Source organism: Aulonocara sp. 'chitande type north' Nkhata Bay, linkage group LG11, assembly GCF_057382095.1.
Source record: "Aulonocara sp. 'chitande type north' Nkhata Bay isolate Kocher_YH1m ecotype deep benthic linkage group LG11, A_spYH_male_GT1.1, whole genome shotgun sequence".
Lineage (NCBI taxonomy): Eukaryota > Metazoa > Chordata > Actinopteri > Cichliformes > Cichlidae > Aulonocara > Aulonocara sp. 'chitande type north' Nkhata Bay.
The window spans coordinates 11,370,831-11,392,713 of record NC_141354.1 but is presented as its reverse complement, the minus strand read 5'-3'; the positions used below and the strand labels follow the sequence as shown (position 1 = coordinate 11,392,713).

Here is a 21,883-nt window from a genome sequence, read left to right as displayed (position 1 = left end):
GAAACACCTGGGGAAACACAGCTGACACAATGAACCTGACGCCACAGGGGAAGCAAAACTAAACACACTGAACATGGAAACACAGACTTTCAAAGTAAAACAGGAAACATGGAGAGATGTGAACTGGGACACACTGATACAAGAGACAGAGAGTCGGAGTGAGAGAGGGACAAAGAGGAGAGAGACGCAAGGGGAACCTACCTAGACAAGGAGATAACATACGACAAACAGAAAAAGACTCATAAATAAGGAGACATGGACGATAACATAAACTACACTAAACTTCAACTACGATGAACTAATACAAAATAACCCAAAATACTCTGTCACAGACCCCGCCCCCTGACAGGGAAATTATTGTTTGTGTAATTTTAAACAGGCAGAATCACCAGGGTTGGAAATATAACGGTGAAATCATTGTCTATCAGTGTCCAGGCATACATGCCCATGCCATGATGCTTCCTCCGCCGTGTTTGACAGATAGTGTTGCTTTGGATCATGAGGTGTTTCTCTCTTTCGCAATACTTCTCCCATCATTCAGCTGCAAGTTCATCTTGGTTTCACCATCCACTTTTTTTGTCTTCTTCTTCTTCTTCATTTTTTTTTGTTGCAGATTTTCCTTTAGATGTTTTCTGGCAAAGTCTAATCTGCTCTTCCTGTTCTTGAGTGTAACCAGAGGTTTGCACCTTGTTGTAATCTCTGCATATATCTGTTTATGAAGGTGTCTCTTTATTATAGACTATGTGACAGTGATACCTCTTCCTGTGTGAGGATGTTCTTGACTGGGTTAGATGTTGTGAAAATGTTTTTTTTTTTAATAATGGAAATAATTTGCCACTTCAGTTGTCTTCTGTGGTCTTTCAGGTCTTTTGGTGTTGCTGAGCTGCCAGGTCCTTGTTTTTAAGAATAATTCAGATTGTTGATTCGGCTGCGTCCATAAAGTTTTCCCTAGTTTCTCTTTCTAATAGGTTTATTTTGATTTTTCAGCCTTATTATGTCTTGTGCTTTTGGCATCATATTGAAATACAGTGATAAGCTATCAAATACAAATTCAACACTTTAAACCAACTTCAGACGTCTGCTTCACTGGGAACAGGCCTCACCTCAACTAATCGTCACTCAATTGTCCAATTAATTTTCAGTCTTTATTAAAAGTCTGCAAAGCCTACACTTCAGTCACATATTGATTGTTTGAATCTACCATGTTGGTGTATAGGCAAAAAAAAATACAAAAATGTGTCTTTTTCCAACAGCTTGTGGACCTAACTGCACACATAAAAACCTGTCTGTAGCCATTCACAGAAGTAAAACACCTAGCTTGCTCCTACACTAAGCTAACAGCCTTGTTAGGTTATTTTATCTTATGTTAAAGTTAAACATTTCATTTTAAACATGCTTCCCCCACGATATTAAAAATAAATAAAAACTATATATTAAAAGGAATTTGGCAGTGACAGGCAGAACATGCATGGAGGTAAAACTCCTTGTTTCAACTCTTACAAATAAGTTGCATTAGCATAGCTTACTGTAACTTTAAGCTAGTACCATTTAGCTTTTAAAATCTCTGCTACAAGTGCCAACATGCTAAAGAAAAAAAAAAAAAAAGAAGACCTGAAAATCTTTTAGCTGAACTTATTTTAATTTAACATTTTAAATTCATGGAGCTCTTGAGTTCATACTGTTTTTTTCAATCAAACTGCTTCATTGTATGTGACAAAGGTAATTTGTTCTGCAGGAGAAGCAGCCTTAGGTTAAATTGTTTGACATTACATCCTGTTTTACCCATAGCTGACATTTACCCAGTGTGCTGCTTGGAGAAAAAATGTCTACTTTTACCGCTAGCAGAAAGATGCATCATAATCATCAGTGAAACTTGTTGCCAAGATCCTCCAACACCGCTGTAGTCCTGTTTTATATCGACATGCTTGGCATCCATTAATACCCCTGGAAATACACTCTGTCATCCACACAATCACATGGATTTATGTATGTGTATTTGGCTCTAGGATACTCTATTACTGAAGCAATTTACATATTTTAATAACATAAAGATGCTGCAATGATATAACTGATTGCCTTCTTGCATATCAAATCCTTGTTGTATTTCATTTTGGGAGCTTTTTGGCTTGTAATGTGACGCGCTGCTTCTCACTCTGCCTGAAACCTGACAGCAGCACATTTTTTGTCCCTCTCCAAGTGAATAGATAATGTTTGTAGTTGGTCAGTCTGTTGTCAGTGCAAAATGATACACTAAACATGTACTAACTTCACTCTGCAAGTCATTTAAAAAGGGAGGGGAGAAAACATGCTGAATTGTAAAAGGGCACTTTGTGTTAGGAGCTGTGTGCTCAAGGTCTAAAAATATCTCTCATGGATTGTTCCACTGACAGCCAAATGTGTGTTCGTTTGGTTCAAGTGACATCCAGGGGAGTAAGCTCCACAAGCTGTGATCCCCAAACCGTGCAGTGAGATAGAGAGACAGGAGAAAATTAGAAGTTACTGTATTCAGACTGAATCAGGTGCTGTAGTGTTTCTGAGGATGAAAAGCACAATAAATAGATGGTATTAGAAAAGAGTGGGATGAGAATATAAGCAGACATGTCTCCAGGTTCATGCCTCTTTACCTTGGGTTTTTAAAAGGCTGGAGAAAACAAAACACAATGATGAATAGTTCAGTAAAGTGTGTCTGTGGAGGCTTAGCAACTATTTGATATCACTTTAAAAAAAAAAAAAATTTTTAAGAGCCTGACAGATGACTGAGATGCAGATCGGAAGTCTTTTAAACTCTTAAAAGATTAGTGCTCAGGCAGCAGCACAGATTGCCCGACACCCCACATGCTATGAGTGTGTCTTACAGATGGATCTTGATATCCTCCACACAAACACACAAGCACGTGTCTGCATGTGTGCATTCACAAACCTTTGGCAGCATCCCAGCATGAATAGACTTGCATGTGGATCCAAGTGAGGAGGTGCAGCTGGGAGTCAAGTGCTTTAATGGGCCAAAGTTTTAAAGGGGATGAGGATTATAGCAGTGTACAAAGATCTCTTCTAAAAAGTCTGGTAGTTTGTGTCAGTCGCACAAAATCTTAAATATGCACTGAACGTGTGCCATAAACAAAGAGTCACTGCAAACACGCTTAAGAGATTTCAAGCTAATTTAAAATCCAGCTTTTATGAGGAAGGAAATATGCTCACCAGAATTTCTGGCATTTTTTTATAAACAGCAGAAAAGTCAAGCAGGCACATTTAATGTTCCCCTCACCCCCAACCAGTCATGGCAGATGGCTGCCCCTCCCTGAGCTTGGTTCTCTTGGAAGTTTCTTCCTGTTAAGTGGGAGTTTTTCCTTCCCACCATCGACATGTGCTTGCTCATAGGGGGTTGTCTGACTGTTGGGGTTTTCTCTGTATTATCGTAGAGTCTGTTCCTTACAGTATAAAGCACCTTGAGACGACGGTTGTTGTGATTCGGTGCTATATAAATAAACTTAATAAAAATGAATTAATATCAGGTGTTCTCATTGTTTTGGTGTGAAGATGAGGACATCTGTGTGAAAGCACAATTCCTGAACTATATGTGCACAATTAGGGGTTAAATGTATTTTTTTTTTACAAATGTGTTAATGTTTCAGTAAATTACATAGGCTAACTTTAAGTTTAAATGAATCAGTAGAAATGTTATTAGTGTGGCCATCTGCCATGCTGGCACGCACGTACGCTCAGAGGTTCACAGTGGAGTGAGAAATGACACAAGCAAGCCATGTTCACCACACTTATCAATGTATGAAACAGAGATGTGTGGGATGACGGTGAGATGCTGCTGTTTTGAAATATTAGAATTTTAAAGAGGCGGCGGCTGAGTAGAGAAATGCCACCGCATCTGATGCTGCTCCTCCATTGTGGGCGTGTTCGAGATGCCGCTTTGGTTCTTTCTGCCTAGATTGATTGGAGTCGGTGGATTACTCAACATCTGCCACCGTAGCACATTGAAACAGCAACTGCGACAAAACTACTTCAACCATCAGGTCCGTTTTGTTATTACCTGCAAAGACAGTTTTCTTTTTCACTGCCTTAGAAATTAGGAGTTTATGAGCAGTGCTTCAATGCATCTCTTTGCGCAGTTGGTCAACAATTTCAACTAGATACAGGCCTAGCGTGTGGATCAGAGGACACACAGGGTTTCTGCAGCCTGAAGGGAAGCAACTAGATAACTAGTGTAACAGGATTTTAACATCTGCTAAATGAAGATTTCTTTGTTTTCAGGGACGGGCACCACAACTCCTGCTGCTGTTCCTAATAGCCTCCATCTCTAGCTGCCACTGCTTATGTTGCCCCTTACCTCTTAATCCTCATGCTGTTTAGGGAGCTATAACAGGTTTACAGTTTGAAGGTTATATTTTCAGAAATGTATGGCATCATGTTCCACCTGCTCTTCTCTTTGCTTCTCTATATCTACACAATATTTAAACCTTTGCAATGTTGATTATAATGACCTGATTAAGCGTCACAGCTGACATTCTGTCCATTTTTTTCTGCAATCATTATCACCAGCTCTCCCACCGCTCTAAATCCAGTCACTCTGATGAACAGGGGGTTTTTCATTTTTTTACCCAGAGACACGATTATACTCTGCTTAGAGCAAACACAGGATACAATACCTTCTGTGTGTGTGTGTTGGAGGCGGGGAGAAACGTAAACAGCGTGCTGAGTCCCCTTTGGCTGCTATGGTGCTGTTACCACAACATGAGTCACCATCAATGTGTTACCATGTTTGAGAGGCCTCCTGCCTCCTCATAGGATGGAGGATGGGGGAAGGGGCTTGAAGCGTGTCTGTATTCGTTTACATGGTCAATGTTCAACTTTATTTGCCCTAAATAAAGGCGGTCTAGTGCAGACAATATCTCTGTAAAATATCCATCTTATGGATATTTGTTTTTATGATTTTCCATGTGCAAATGTGATAGAATGGCAACCCTGAACAAGTCACTAGCCTTTCACAGGGCAAACATGGAGAGACAGGCGATCCTTCACACCTACAATTTAGATTCATGTCTCTGCACTGAGGGATTAATCCAGAGTGAGCATTCTGGGAAGCACACTTTCCCGCATAGCATTAGATGCAAAGAGTGATATTACTTCTGTATCTGTAGCAAATATGAAGCCACAGGCAGGTTAGCATGGCTTAGCTTATCTTCAGTGGGATTCAGAGACTTGGCCTTCATTCCAAGCATGGTGGAAATGCTGAAGACATGCCCAGTTTTCTCTGTAACAGCAGAGGCTTGGCATGCCTGAAATATGTCAGTAAAGCTGACACAAAGTGACATCTTTTTAAGCACCTCCACTTGTTGACCCTGTGCTGTCAGTGTGGATATCGTCACAGAAAGTGCTGGCTGCTTCTGCAGTGTACATTTTCATGCTGCTTCGGTTAGATCCTGTGAGCTACGAGTACAATCTAGTGCTGTAATCTTACTGTTTTTGACACCTGCGACAGCTTGCTGTTGTCACAGTGTGTGAGTGTGTGTGTGCACGTTTGTTGAAAAAACTTTGTGGTGACCAAAAATTGGCATGCCACTATACCTGTTGGGACGAACCGTCACCAATTTGGGGACAAAATGCCGGTCCTGAAAAATTTGAAGGCATTTTTGAGACTCAAAATGTGGTTTTAGGGTTCTGGTTATTACCAGGTATTACTGCCTAATGGAAAACCCCAAATACGTTTCAAGCTGTGCAGAACCAACCGGAGTACAAACTAATGTAAAAGGGCTAAAAGTTGCCTGTTTAGCAATTTAGAATTTTTTAATTATGAAATTTTGTCCAAAGCATTTGCCACATTTGGCTGAACACAGCATGTCAGCATGTTCCCGTATACCTCTACATCCGTCCCGTGGCTTTCGTCCGCAGTGCAATCACCCAAAAGTGCCAACATGCTGGCAGTTCCATTGGCAGCCAGACGTACCCAAGCCTTGAGCCTGCTTCATCTCAAGAATTGTTCCTTCTTTTTAACCACACTTTCTTCTTTCTATCAAGTTTAACAGTGTTTACATTTTGTTTACCTGCTTCGTTTTTGCTTTTTTACTCAGCAATACTCATTCTCCATGGTTTCATTATCAACTTCACTCCTAATTTCACTGTATTTCAAAGCTAAAAAACAACAAAAGCTTTCTGATTTCTACCTGCAAGCTTGCCATTCTGTATTCTTGTGCTTGGAAATTGTGATGGACCAGTTCCCTTTATAACTCTTAAAGATTTTTGCTTAAAATGGTGCAGCTGGGGAAGAATTCTTCCTTTTCTTATACTGACGCAATGTCCAAATAGTTATGGACTGTGATATTCATTTTATTTATTCAGACTCTCCTGCATCATCTCTACTCCCACTCGTTCTTCTTCTCTTCTGTATACTGTTCGAGTGCAGTGTTTGCCTAATGATGAGCTTCAGAGAACAAGTGCAAGAGTAAAAGGAGGTTGTTGAGAAGGCTGGCCATGTACTGCTGCGCTGATCGCACAGCGGGGCTCTGCAAAAGCCTCCGAAAGTCTTTCTAATGTCAAGCAATGTGTGGGAGGTGCACTCTTCTACCAACAGTGTGTGTCCAGATTAATGAGCCGGGTTATGGATCCCCCATGCCGCTGTTATCCGACCATCTACTCTAAATGTGAGCACCAGATTGAAAGTATTTGCTCCTTTTCTCTTAATTCCTCCCACCTCTTACCCTCCCTCTCAGGCCTATTACTCATATTCTTTAGAGGTCGCAGTGCCCTTGAGTTTGCTAGCCTGAGAATGAAAACATGCCGATTACAGTGAAGATGAATCTTTTGGGGCAGAGGGGGTTATTGTGCTTAAATGGGCAGGACTGGATGCAAGCGTACACTCCTTTGTTCTGGTATGCAGGTAAACAACAGCAGAATCTCCCACAGTAAAGGGGCATGTCTGTACCCAGGGCTGCATATCAATAATGCAGGGAGGCTAGGGTTTCCTGCTGTTTTATTAGGCTGCTCCTTCTATCTGCTTCAGGATCTGACATTTGCAATAAAAAGCAAAGTGTCACAAGAAAATGTGACTCTACTTCAAAACTACTTCAAGGCTAGATTGTTTTCAGTAGTTTGTTACTGCTTCTGTTGATTCTTAAGAGTTTAGTTGAACCCACTAAGTTCAATGTTATCATTGATAATGGCCCTAACCCTGACCAAAACTCTAACCTTTGGTAATCATGTTAGTTATTATTAAACTGTTCTCCTAAATCTTGACAATGAAGTTGCATAATAATAATAATGATAATAATAATCTTACTATAATTATCATATGTACGTATGTAGTCCGTTCCTTAAGTCCTTGTTAGTGAATCTTGATTAAACTTAATATATGAATTGCTTAGGGTATCAGTATCTATATAGCTTTTGGGAATTATTTTATTAACATTCAAATCCTTACAAATATTGTATACTACAAGCACTACTAGCTGATCTCCGCTAACAACCTGTCACCTTACGTGTACGTTACATCACATGTATATTATGTGTACATTGTGGTTTATAACTAAATGTTCCTAAACAAATTGTAGCACAGATGCAGTTTGAGGTCACTGAAATGTTTTGCCTTGCAAGTCTGTAAATAAGTGTTTATCAGACAGTGATGCTAATAGTAACTGATTACTTTGTTCTGCAGAAGGAATATCTAGCTTGCAAAGAAAAAGAAGAAAAAACACATATAGTGATATAATGAGGATAAAAAGAATAACATGATTAGTTAACATACATGTCTGCCTTAATACCTTAATGAAGCGCCACAGACTTAGGCGTAGGCGAAGAAAGATGCCCAACGGATTTACTTTACCAAATGGACCATCCCAGCCTTGCCGTAATGGTCTATTTGATTCACCTTTTATTGTTTATTTTATTTTATTTTCACTTGCTAAATACGGGACAGACTTGACTGGGGAGAAAGAAAGAGGGAAAGAAAAACAGCGGAGAAGAGGGCAAAAAACAAAAACCAACAAAATAAGCAGACAAAAAATACATGTATCAATCACCTGGATCACCTGTTGAGAACGAAAAAAAAATGGAAAACAAGCAGAAGAAAACGAGAGCAATAGAATAAACAACATCACGATGATCTATGGGAATATAACAGTAAATACTAAATATTAAACATTATTGTGCAGCACGTAAGATCGACAGCGCACAGTGTGCTTTGAGGTAGGAGCCAAAAAGGGTGTAGTTTGTGTGTGTGTGAGCACCCGTGTGCACACCTGTGAGCATGAACGCGCTTGTATTTAAAAGTATGTAGTAGTTCATGTTAGGGCTGGGCCATATTATACCGTTCACGGTAATACCGGTATAATGTTAAGCAACGATAGGAAAATGAAATATCGCGATAGAATGGGAGTAAAACGCGCATGCGCAGTGCCTTTGTTTTCATGCGCACATGGCCGATTGTTGAGTGAAACAGATGAACCAGAATTGGTTTGTAAAAATGGAGCAACTTCAGTGATGCGGAACTGGTTTGGTGTTTGTCCGTCAGATACACAACAAAGCACATTTCTTTGCAGAACATGCAAGCGGGCGTTGTTATTGTCGTATTTGTCGGACTAAGATGCTCTTAAATCTGGGAGTAATCTGGGTCCTAAACTCCGTATGCTTCAGGTCAAACAACACTGCAGCATCACTGAGAGTTAAAAACTGTCTAAATTCTTTCATCTTTAATAAAACGATCAGCGTTGCTGCTTTACCAGGTGTAACTATAAAGTTTAACTTCCAGGCATCCATGAAAACAAAAGTTATTACATTTAAGAAGTTAGCAGGAAGCTAGCGGAAGTTAGCTCGCTAGTTTCGCTAGTTACCTAAGCATGATATAGCATGTTCTGACTGAGAGATTTCTGAAAAAAATCAAACGTACAGCTCTGCTATCACTTCCAACATCAATGAAGACAGGAAACTAAACAGCAGTGACGTTTGTAGGGTTACTGAAGTTGGGCTAGCTGGTATGTAATTATGTGCTACGTGATCGCTAGCGACACAGCTATGTTAGCATAACATAAACAGTGAAGCTGGGGGACGAACACTAACACTTTTCCACTTATAAAAGTTAACGTGAAGGTTCCTGATGGTTAGAGACAAATGCAATCGCATGGCAGGATGCTGTAAACGGACCAAACTTCAGTCAGGAGAACAACTGAGATAATCCATCCACAATACGAGGTTAGTCATTAATATACTGCAACAACATGGGAATAGAGCAGCTGTGATAGAATACAGCATTAATGAATCAATGGTACAGAAGTGGAGGAAGCAAGAAGAATGAGTTTAATAAAGTTTGATTTATCTGACTGCTTTGTTTCGCTTAATGTGCCTTATAATCCCGTGCACCTTATGTGGTCTGAAAAATACGTACTGCACACTGCAGTTTAATGTTGCAAAGCACCTCTTTTTAACGTCAGTGGATATTATACATGGTTATGCTCAGGATATGTCAGCCCATTTCTACTGGAAATGCCTTTTGGTTAAACTTTCAGCAAGGAATTTGCATTTGCACTGTTACATTTTTATAAAGCTTTAATGTACATAAAAACCAGCTTCTTGTTTAAGTGAAAATAAATGGAAGGTTGTCTTTTTGCGCTAGTAATGTTGTGGAGTTGTATTTTGTCTCGCATCAATTATATCGTCGGTTATATCGTTATCGCAAATTTTCAAATATATATCGTGATAAATATTTTTGGCCATATCGCCCTGCTCTAGTTCATGTAATGATCTGCTAAAGGGTGCCATCTATGTTGAATTAGACCTCAGAGAGTAAATAACATCACCAGGTGCTATGTGCACACTTATGTGTGGTGTACCATGTTTCTTCTGTGCTTCCTCACCTCTGGGCACACGTTCTGTAACAAACACACAGATAAATGTTTCTTTGTCAGAAAAACAAGTGCAACAACCCCCTAAAAAAGTCAACAACAAAAAATGTCTTGGCTGCAGCACATGGTTCAGCACACAGATGTTTGTCTTTGTCTGCTGAACCTTCCTCAGAGCACAACTTGCTGCACCCAAGAGAAATCCACAAGCTAGACAATTTTCTGTTTACACAGGGAAGACCCTCATACTTAGGGGAAATAAACAGCTAATACACTGACTAGTGTAGCAAAGGCCCACAGCAAGACAGAAGGCAGAACTGATTTAATATAAGTAAGTTTTTCTTTTGTTGTTTAATTTAAATCTCAGATAGCAACAGCAGTTTTCAGATACAGGGGATGTGGGCAAGAGGAAGGACAATTAGAGTAATTAGAGGAAGACTAATCAGTAAATATAGCTGGCAAAAACAGATCTGTTCACCGACAGAAAAGATTAGTCATATGATGAGCGATGAACCAGTCCAGTGAACAGTGAAGGTTCATTTCAAACTATATTATCATCACAGTAAATCAGGCTGTTCAAGGTCTATGGGCACATTTATATTGTACTGTGTAAACATGTATCTGGTACGGCTTTTCTGGGGCAAAATAATAGGTGTGACCCCCAGTGTTGGTCAAGTTACTTGAAAAAAGTAATCAGTAACTAATTACTGATTACTCCCCCCAAAAAGTAATCCCGTTACTTTACTGATTACTTATTTTCAAAAGTAATTAATTACTTAGTTACTTAGTTACTTTTTAAAAACACGATTTACAACCTGAAGAGGTGATAAAGTGATAGATCTTTCAGCCCAATTCTACTTTTTCTACATAATCCATCATACAAAATGTAATCAAATGGAAAAGTCTCTTTTTTTAACTTGTTTTATCAGTTTTAATCTTTTAACTTTATGCATCAAGCAAAACATTTAATTATATGCAACATTCTCTGACTTGAATAAATTAGTTTAACATTTAAACCTATTTTCTACACATTCCAGCACATAAAATAAAATATTTTTTGTGTTTTCACTCACTCTTTCAAACAGATGCAAGTAAAACACAGCAGAAAATAAATAAAGTCAAAGACTCAGCGGTCCTTTTGCTCTATTTTCACCTGTAAAGCAGGAGCAGGGTAGGCGGAGGGTTACCCTGGTGTAGGTGTGCTGCGGTCAGTTGAAGAATCCGCGCGAGTGTCTCTGTGAGTTTCCCATCACGTCGCAGCTACTCGGTGCTTGCTCGGAAGTTTAGGGGTTTTTTTCGCTGTAAAAAGAAGTTTTCTTCCCACGCACGATGGACGCTAATGTTTTTGTCACTTTTTATGGAATCAAACTCAAAGTAAGGTCAGTACTTCCACACTTTAAACGCTGCACGCTCATACTCTCTCCCGCACTCGATATATTATCCATTGTTGATCTGCACACAGCTGCTGTCACCAACGTCGCACTTGCTTACGTCACTGTCATGAGACATTCTCGCAAAAAAAATCACGGTTTTAGTAACGCAGTAACGCAGCGTTCCTACGGGAAAGTAACGGTAATCTAATTACCGATTTTGCAATAGTAATCCCTTACTTTACTCGTTACTTGAAAAAAGTAATCAGATTACAGTAACGCGTTACAAGTAACGCGTTACTGCCCATCTCTGGTGACCCCCCCCCAAAAAAATCCTTGGTATGGATGCTATCGATATTTAAATTGATCCGCCACCTTTACTGAGCGCACACCTTTAATGAGTGCCAGTCAGACTAAAAAAGGTAATATCACTAACTAATACACCATGTTAGTTAACCATGCTAATACCTACTAATCGCCACCAAGCCAAGTGCCTGTCTCCCACTCTAACTGTGCTTGATCACATTTTCTTAAACTTCTTCTCTTTTATTCCAAATCGTATCATAACATAAGAATATAGCAGGACTTTTTTGCCTTTTTTTTTTGTAAGTGTCAGCACAAATGTAGATATTTCTACACAAGCTAAGTGCGACAAGCCACTATACAGGATATAGCAGATAAGATCAGGACATTAATGCCAGATCAAAATAAGTTTTTCCAATTATTAAAAAACACTAATATACAGAAACAAATGAATGTGGGATCCTGAAAAAACAAATCTACAAACTCCACCAGCAGCGGGGTGAAGTGTCACCAAAAGCCAAAGCGTCCATACGGCGCTGCTATCTGTGTCCACCAGCAGTAACTGCAACATTATATGGGATGCCTGCTTGTTCCTCAGATGTCATTTCCAGCCTCCACAGCGTCTGAATCCCAATGGCTTCCTCTTTGTTTGGCTGCCACACCACATTGGTGCCATGCTACTATGGAGCGCAGTGCATTGTGGGTACAACCCTCCCCCCTCCCCTTACATGTTGCTGAAGGGTGAAAGGAGCTATAAATAACCACTGCGCTCTCGTGGTCCATTCATGTGTAAACTCATGCAGCATGGCTTGTATCACGCTCTGCACACTCAAACACGCGTACACACACACATACATGCACACACTCACACTGCTTACTGAATAAACCAATATTCATGTTTATGTATCATCTGTTCAAATGTGGAGCTACTGTATATGGATATGACAAGATAAAATAACCACTGGTTATATGAAGGGTAAAGCTGAGTATTTATGTGGATTCAGAGCCGCTTCTGCTCTCAGCCATGTTCAGGCTGGTATGACTCACATGCATCTGGCTTTGGCTAGATAACCCCTATCATTTTGCTACTGTGAAGATGATTTCAAAGAAATTTCACCGCATCCTCGATGTCACTGCAAACACCAGAGCCTGTTGCCTAGGAAACCACCTTGGCATGTCCCAAGTGTCTCTCGACACATTGGTAAAAAATAATCTATGAAAAAGAACAGAAAAATGTCGAGGGTGTTGTTGGTGCAGGAGGCCTCGCTATGGCACATATATGTGTGCATCTTGTGGTGCACTCATGCTTGGTGGTGTGCCTTCAGTTGCACTCACATGCAGTGGTTTTGATATCGCTTACAGTTATTGATGCGTTAAAGGAAGAGCTAGTTGAAATCCGAGTCCTGCCACTTGAGAGTTATTGGGTGTGGCAGATGCTGCGAACATCCTGATAAAGCATTCTGTGACAGTTATCTGAACATTTAGGTCAACAGAGCACATGTTAAGTTCCAAGTGTGAGAAGATCGAGCCCAGTCAATATAATCCAGCAGCACCACCTGCTCAGGGAACACCTTTGCAACAGAAGTCTGCTATCATTTTTGCTGCATGTATACGCGCGTCATTTAGAGCTCCTGTTTGAATGAGCTCCTCTTATTCAAACAGGTGCGGATCTCTTGTTTTCTCTCCTCCTGTTTTGGAACAACATGATCATGCATCTCCCGTCTTTGTTCGGTACATTGCACAAAGGCGGCTCAGGTGCTGTGGTTGTAAAATAGAGCAGGAAAAATCTGTGTTTGTGTGCGCATGCACATTTGCGAACAAAATAAAATAATAAATGTGCGGAATAGTGTAGAGGCTATTATAATCTTCATGTCACAAATAACCTTGTGTAACGGCTAAACTGTTCCCTAGGCTTTAAATGAAGGACACAAGCTGTATGCTGATAAGGTATACTGTGGCCACAGTACAAGACTGACCCTCCTGTTTTTAAGCTATAATGGATGTTTTACATTTATTTTTCAGGAACAATCAATAAAACCAAAATTGGGGTTGTAATTCGCAAAATACCACAGAATGAAGCCTCCCAACTGTACTTTAAGCATTTCAGGTGCCTGAGTGTGTCCATGCTACTGCAGGCCATCACACGAGAATCCTCCACACAAATATGTGTGTTTGCTACACTATATTGCCAAATGTATTCACTCGGCCACCATAATCATTGAATTCAAGTGTTTCACTTCCATGGCCACAGGTGTATATCAAGCACCTAGGCATGCAGACTGCTTGCTCAAACATTTTCAAAAGAATGGGTCGCTCTCAGGAGCTCACAGTGAATATTGTGATAGGATTTGCACTGTGATAGTGCAACAAGTCCAGTGGTTAAATTGCCTCACTACTAAATATTTCACGGTCAGCTGTTAGTAGTATTATAACAAACTGGAATGGAATAGGAGAGACAGTAGCTCAGCCACGAAGTTGTAGGGCACATGAAATCACAGACCAGGGTCAATGGATGCTGAAGGTCACCAACTTTCACCAGAGTCAATCGCTTCAGACCTCTAAACTTCATGTGGTCTTCAGATTAGCTCAACAACAGCACATAGAAAACTTCATGGAATGATTTTCCATGGCTGAGCAGCTGCATCCAAGCCTTACATCACCAAGCACAATGGAAAGCATCGGATGCAGTGGTGTATAGCACGCTGCCGAGCTCAATCAACGGAGTCGTGAGCCTAACTGATTTTAACATAACCTGGATTATGTGGAGAGTTTTGGAATTTGGTGGACCTGACTACTAATAATTAACAGCAAACCTGGGAATTCATTTTTACACATAAAAGTAAAATTTCACTGTTGCAACAGGTGAACTATGACAAAAGATTTGAACCAGAATCTGGACTAGAAGCTAGGACTGTGCTGGTGTTTCCCATGCAGAGAGGGTGCAGACAGGCAGCCATGCCATAAAAATATTTATGATTCCATCTGCTGCATATTTCTGCACACAGTACACGGAACGTGGATCGAAACATGCAAATAGTTGTTAGTCAGGGTGATTATATCTGTGCGTGCTAGCACTCAGCTACGCTGGGTCCCCAGTGTCACTCGTTCCTACTCATACTCGCACGTATAAATAATTAAAAGGGAAGAGGAGGGGAGACAATGAGTCAGGAGTTCCTGCTGAATTGCTGCTAAGAATCTTAATCTGAACTGAGACTCTACCCACGTTCCTATCCTGCAGTACGATTGGGATTCGCTTCTCATGCCTTTTTGAAATATTTCCTTCGACTTTATCCTGCACAGTTTCACACAAGCAGATCTGACCAGATTCTTTATTTAATGTTCACAACCTGCAGCTAGAATCTAACATGCTGATTAGGGTAGATTTAAGCAAAATCTTTATGGAGATAGTAGATGTAGTAGCTTTGTATTTTGCATCACTGTCTTACAGCAGCACTGACCCTCACAGGAGGAAATACAGAGAGAGAGAGACTGACAGACAGAGATGAAAAGCGTAGGATGACGCAGGCTGCTGACTCATCAGCCCTGTAGGGATTATCCTTCACACACTTTACATGTTTGTGTGTTCGTGCGTGTGCTGTGGGCATGTGCAACGCCTTACTATTTGAGAGGACGTGCGCAGTCATCATTGCTGCATGATGAAAGCATGACAGAGGAAGCAAAAAAGCCAGCGGACTTGTAACACGACTGTCAAAGACAAAACGCCCTTGAACGCAATTTTTACATCATTATTCATTCATTTTCTCTCCCACCTACTCATACCGATGAATACAGGTTTTGATTTATTCATGGGATGAGGAAAAATTAACAGCAGTCCATAAATAAATAATTTTATCGAGAGAAGGTGCAGAGATACGTTTGTCTACACCGCTTGTGGTTCTCGCTGGAATGTCAATGAAAATTTTACTTTTGCTCAAAGCAGACTTACACGATGTCTCCAAACATCATGTCAAGGATGCTGAGTAAAGCCAGAGTCTCCATGAACAAAGACAAAGTCTAAATCCAGAAGATTCTTGTCTATACCAAAAAACCTCTACAGTTTGGAACTATTTAATGTCGCTAAATTGTTTTTTGTTGTTGTTGGCATTTGCCTTACCATTTTTTCTTTCTAACCTGTCAGTGGCACATTCCTTAAAAAATGAAATCCCTCAAACACCATGAGTATGCTAGTATCAAGCTGGACCTCGTACTGTCTTCCAAAATGCCATAAGGCTTTCTGACAAACATTCAGCAAGGTGCAGGAAACATTCCTTTGAGATTTTGGTCCACAACCTGAAAGCATGACATAGTTGCTGCAGATCTGTTGGCAGCTCATCTATGATGCTAATCTGTGTACCGTCACGTCCACATCACTGATTTCAAATGATGCTCAGGTGGTATTAGGGGGCTTAAAGTGTGCCAAAACAATGTCCCCCACATTATTATACCACCACTAGGAGTCTAAACCCTTGATACAAGCTGGATTGATCCATGCTTTCATGTTCTTTATGCCTAACTCTGACCCTACCATTCAAATGCCACAGCAGAAATTGAGACTCATCATACCAGGCAACATTTTTCAGTCTTCCATTGTCCATTTGTGAAAACTGCAGCCTCAGTTTCATGCTCTTAGCTGACAGGTGTGGCACTCAGTTTGGTCTTCTGCTGCTGCGGCTCATCTGCTTCAAGGCACAACATTGTGTCCATTCAGAGATGCTCTTCTGCATACCTTGGTATTGACGAGGGATTAGTCGAGTTACTGTTGTCTTCCTTTCATCTTGAAGAAGTCTGATCATTCTGCTGTGACCTCTAGCAGCATTAAGACTTTTTCTCCCAGAGAACTGCTGTTCTTTGGATATTTTCTCTTTTTCAGACTATTCTCTATAAATCAACCATGTGACCATTCAAGGAAAGGCAGTTTGGGCACTCCATTGAGCATTTACATGACTCTAGATGTTGGTGTCCACTTCAGTTTTCTGTTGATTAAAAAAAATAATAGATATGGAAACAAAAACATTTTATACTATTATACTAGCAATACAAAAGTTAACAAAACAATCTTCTATATAACTTTTTGAAACATTCAGTCTTATTTTTAAAGTAAAACTTACAAGTTCCCAATACTGGTTGCAGATTGTTCCTACTGTACGATGTACCAGGTGCAGATGCAGTGGCATTTAGTCAATAATAAGCCAAAGAGGAAAATTGAATGGACACCTCTCAGCTTTCCCCCCAGTGTGCTGCCATTAAGTGTGCAGACATAGATATGACACTGTTAATGAATCGACAAGACTCAACGGAAATATTTGGTGTCTGGCTTGCTCTGCTGTATCAAGGCTATTAAAATGACAGCGGTCATCTTTTCTCTGCCTTTCTGTCCATCACTTTGAGCACACATCTAGTTATCTCGTTCCTCACGCTTTCGCTGAAGGTATGCCTCTCCTGTCTGCCAGTGAATAGATTTCCTGCACAGAGGCTTTTCCGTTATCTCTAAAATGCTGATAAACAGGAGGGAGGAAACACAGCTAAACACTGGTCTTATTTTTGGGTGGATATTCGAAGCTTTTCGTGCTTTGTCCTCTTTATCAGCTTTATTTTTGAGCAACAAACATTTAATATTCAAGTGGAAAATGTAGGAGTTAGCTAACGTTATTTGATTGAAAATGTGTTTAAGAAATTAAAATGACCTTTAAAGTTGCTTTAATTAATTAAAATATAAGAGTTTTGTTAAGAAGAATGTCTCATGACAGTGACGTAAGCGAGTGCGACGTTCGTGACAACAGCTGTGTGCAGATCAACAATGGATAATATATTGAGTACGGGAGAGAGTATGAGCGTGCAGCGTTTAAAGCGTGGAAGTACTGACCTTACTTTGAGTTTGATTCCATAAAAAGTGACAAAAACATTAGTGTCCATTATGCGTGGGAAGAAAACTTCTTTTTACAGCGAAAAAACCCCCTAAACTTCCAAGCAAGCACCGAGTGCACAACGACGTAATGGGAAACTCACAGAGAAACTCGCGGATTCTTCCACTGACCGCGCGGCACACCTGCACCAGGGTAAACCTCCGCCTACCGCACTCCTGCTTTACAGGTGAAAATAGAGCAACAGGACCGCTGAGTCTTTGACTTTATTTGTTTTCTGCTGTGTTTTACTTGCATCTATTTGAAAGACTGAGTGTAAACACAAAAAATATTTTATTTTATGTGCTGGAATGTGCAGAAAATAGGTTTAAATGTTAAACTAATTTCTTCCAGTCAGAGAATGTTGGATATAATTAAATTTTTGCTTGATGCATAAAGTTAAAAGATTAAAACTGATAAAACAAGTTTAAAAAAAAGAGACTTTTCCATTTGATTACATTTTATATGATGGATTATGCAGAAAAAGTAGAATTGGGCTGAAAGATCTATCGCTTTATCACCTATTCAGGTTGTAAATCGTGTTTTTAAAAAAGTAACTAAGTAATTAATTACTTTTGAAAATAAGTAATCAGTAAAGTAACTTTTTGGGGGAAGTAATCAGTAATTAGTTACTGATTACTTTTTTCAAGTAACTTGACCAACACTGGGCCAGAGGCTAGTAGATAGGTGGAATCTGTTAAATGACTCAAGAACATCAGCAGCTTAAAGTCAAATAGATACTACAGTCTTTCTAGAAGCAGGACCTGTTATTCAGGAGCCATATTGGAAGCACTTATTGGGAAGCTTTTTGAAAGATTCTTTCAATTAATTTTCTATTAAGTAGACATAAAGACTGCATTTATGGAGAGTCTGATAAAGAGAAAACATGTAAAGGTTTGCAGACTTTGTCCAAAAATAAAGTTGTACAGGGAAGAGTATCTCTCTTATAATGTCTACTGCTACGCAGGTCCTCACCTAGCTGAGACCAAGGATACCACACATTTTATTTAAGTTGAACCCAAATGTGTTCTGTCTTTAAAGAAAGTATCATCTACTCAATCATAGAATGATTACAATATTGAAAAAAACAAATGCCTGAATCCTAAATTGTGGATATCCTATTGTTGTGATCTAAAATGTAACACTAAATGCGATTAAAACACTAAAAATCTGGACTCCTGGGCTCAACGACTGCAAGGATCACCAGCCCGAGGAAAACACAAAATACACATGACCCCGTGACAAAGACAATTCATTCTTGAATGAAGACATTGATCTGACTTTTTAAAATTTTGCCAATTGTGTTTATTATTAATTTGGGAAATAGAAAGGGGGGGGGGGGGGGGGGGTTTGTAAAGAAGAAGGTAAGGTAAAGGTAGAGGAGAGAAAACCCCAACAATCCCCTCTGAGCAAGCACTAGGTGTGACAGTGGATAGGAAAAACTCCCTATAAAGGAAGAAACCTATGACAGAACCAGGCTCTAGAGGGGGCAGTCAACTGTCGGGACTGGTTGGGGGGTGAGGGTGAAAAGAGAGAGGGGGGAGATGGGACAGGTGTTAGGAGTTAAAGGGAGACAGGGGAGGGAGAGGTGTCAGGAGAGAAAGGGAGAGAAAGGGAGAGGAGAGGTGAAAATTAAGATGGAACAGAGGTGGAGGAAGACGAGGTGACATCAGCAGTAGAAAAAGTAGAAAAAGAAGAAAAAGCAGGAGTGTTCTTCCTCCAGAAGAAGCGGAAGCGTTTTTTCTTCTTTTCCATGAGCTTTTGCACGAGCACTTTTTTGTCTAGGATGAGGGTTCGCAGCTGATCGATTGTTTCTGCATTCTCCTGCTCAAGTCTCTTGCATGTTTTCTCCACTTCTTCTAATTTGGCTTGTTTGTCTTCAAGCCTTTCTTTCATTTCTCTAGATGTTGCCTCCTGCGTTAGCTTTCCCTTGTGCAGCTCTGTATAACTCTGTTGTAATTTCTTGTGCGTGTCTTCCAACTGCTGACTGCTCCTCTCGATTTCTTGAAGTGTACACTGCAGGTCTTTGTTTGTTTTCTCTAGTTGTTGCTTTAGCACCTGCATCTCAGTGTTTTTGCACTTCAAGTTGTCTGAAAGTTCCTCGAGTTCTGTGTTTTTTCTCAGCATGTCATTGAGCTTACTCTGCATCTCTGAGCATTGGTTTTGCAGTTTTTCCTTTTCCCCTTCCAGTTCAGTTGTTTTGTAGTTCAGTTTGTTATAAAGTTCTTCCTAACTGGCAGACCACAGGCAGTAAGGATGGGCGGACATGTCTCAGCCTCCACCACTCTCAGCACTGGAGCCCCCCAGGGGTGTGTTCTGAGCCCCCTGCTGTACTCTTTGTACACATATGACTGTGTGGCCACTACCAGCTCCACCACCATCATCAAGTTTGCTGACGACACCGTCGTGGTGGGCCTGATCTCTGATAACAACGAGACGGCCTACCTGAAGGAGATTAGGAATCTGGAGAACTGGTGCCAGAGGAACAACCTCCTTCTAAACGTCAGTAAGACAAAGGAGCTGATAGTGGACTTCAGCACTAAGCAGGAGAGGAACTACCAGACCCCCGTCATCAACGGGTGCCCAGTGGAGAGAGTGGACAGCTTCAAATACCTCGGAGTTCACATCACGCAGGACCTGTCATGGTCCTGTCACATCAACACCGTGGTGAAAAAGGCCCGACAGCATCTCTACCACCTCAGACGCTTGAGAGACTTCCAACTGCCCTCCAAGGTGCTCAGGAACTTTTACTCGTGCACCATAGAGAGCATCCTGGCGGGAAACATCTTAACCTGGTTCGGGAACAGCACCATGCAGGACAGACGAGCTCTACAGAGGGTTGTGCGGTCAGCTGAGCGCACCATCCGCTCCGAGCTCCCTGACCTGCACTCAATCTACAGCAGGCGGTGCTGGACCAAGGCCAGGAAGCTCGTGAAGGACCTCAGCCATCCCAACAACAGACTGTTCTCTCTGTTGAGGTCAAGAAAGCGATTCCGCTCCCTGAAGACCAACACAGAGAGACTGAGGAGGAGCTTCTTCCCGCAGGCGATACGGTCTCTCAATCACACCACCACACAGTACTGACCCACACATACAGTTCTTACACACACACTGGACTTTCTGGACTTTGTTTTTGCACAACACTGGTCACTATATTCTTCATTTCCGGTTAATACTTGTACAGCTGCTGTTATTGTGTATATATTTATTTATATTTAGATTTCTTCATACATTCTTATATAGTTCTATATTGTGTATTGTGTATTTTGTTGTACAGTTATTTTATTTTCAACTTTAATTTATATATTTTATCTTATTCTTCCCAGTTAAATTTACCCTTCATTCTAATTTGTGTTGTACAGTTATTTCATTTTTAACCTTAATTTATATTTTATTCCTTCCTAGTTAAATTTACCCTTTTTAATTTTTCATATTTATTTCCTATCTTATTCATAGCCTTTCCTTTTTTGTTTTCTTTAGGTCACGAGCAGTTGTCCAAGCATTTCACTACATATCGTACTGTGTATGACTGTGTACGTGACAAATAAAATTTGAATTTGAATTTGAAATGTATTTAATTATTAACATGGATTATTGATATCGGTAATTTATGATTTAATATCGCTCAGCTACTTAACAACTCTAAAAACTTTTTTTCCTTCCTGGTGGTGCACTGACTGCCCTCCATAGGTCCACACGTCTGATTGAAAGTGCAGTTCTTGCTTCATTTTCTTCTCTGTGTCTTTCTGCTGTGGAATATTCCACTGCCTTCCTCTCCACGCTCTGCCTGCTGGTGTTAATGACTGGTTGCAGAAACGAAACAAAGCAGCAGCCAGTGTGACTCACACCATGCTCTAGTGGCATAATGTGAAGAGCTCATCTAAGTACATTTCAATATGATGGAAATCAGCAGCTTCCCAACGCAGCTCTGCTCACACAGATAAGCTCTTCTTGCTTGCACAGATGAGCCTGCTGCAGACTAAAAATGGACACTCGATTGGCAAAATAAGAGTTCACAGAGATCAATATCTAATTATAGCCCTAAAAGATGGTATTCAATGATGACAATGTGTTGTGTGGCCAAGGCAGTTTAGTTTATAAAAGTGGCAGCTCCTTAATATGATTCTGAGAACAAGACCATTTGAAAAAAGGTTGTATAAAATCTCTTTCCATTTGAAGGTGTTTTTAAATTTGAGGGAGTGCTTTGCATGCGAAACTGTTCAGTCAGTTTAAGTGACAACTGTGAGAGTGTGACTGTGAAATGTAGCAGCAGCCAGATGCAGTGTCATTGTATTTATTCAAGTGCACTCTTATTCGTCACTTCTCGCCCATCTCCCTTCTTTCAGTGTAGCAGTTTGAGTTGCCATTACCTCCTAAAATGAAAAGGCTTTCAGCACAGTCTGTACCTGTGCTGCTTTTGTCCCTTGCTAGTATCCATGAACTGACCTCTTGTTCCATCTTTCCCTTGTGC

General features: G+C 40.4%; 2 protein-coding genes across 7 annotated transcripts in view; one reads left to right on the top strand and one right to left on the bottom strand.

Annotated features, from left to right (window-relative positions):
- snap91a (synaptosome associated protein 91a) overlaps positions 1-21,883 on the top strand; it is a 58,958-nt gene that overhangs the window by 2,598 nt on the left and 34,477 nt on the right. The window lies entirely within an intron of this gene.
- Positions 19,045-21,870, bottom strand: LOC147318556 (uncharacterized). Its single transcript, XM_086310118.1, has 2 exons — positions 21,859-21,870; positions 19,045-19,641 (listed from the first exon to the last, which is right to left on the bottom strand). The coding sequence occupies exons 1-2, from the start codon at positions 21,868-21,870 to the stop codon at positions 19,045-19,047; spliced, it is 609 nt and encodes a 202-aa protein (XP_086166244.1).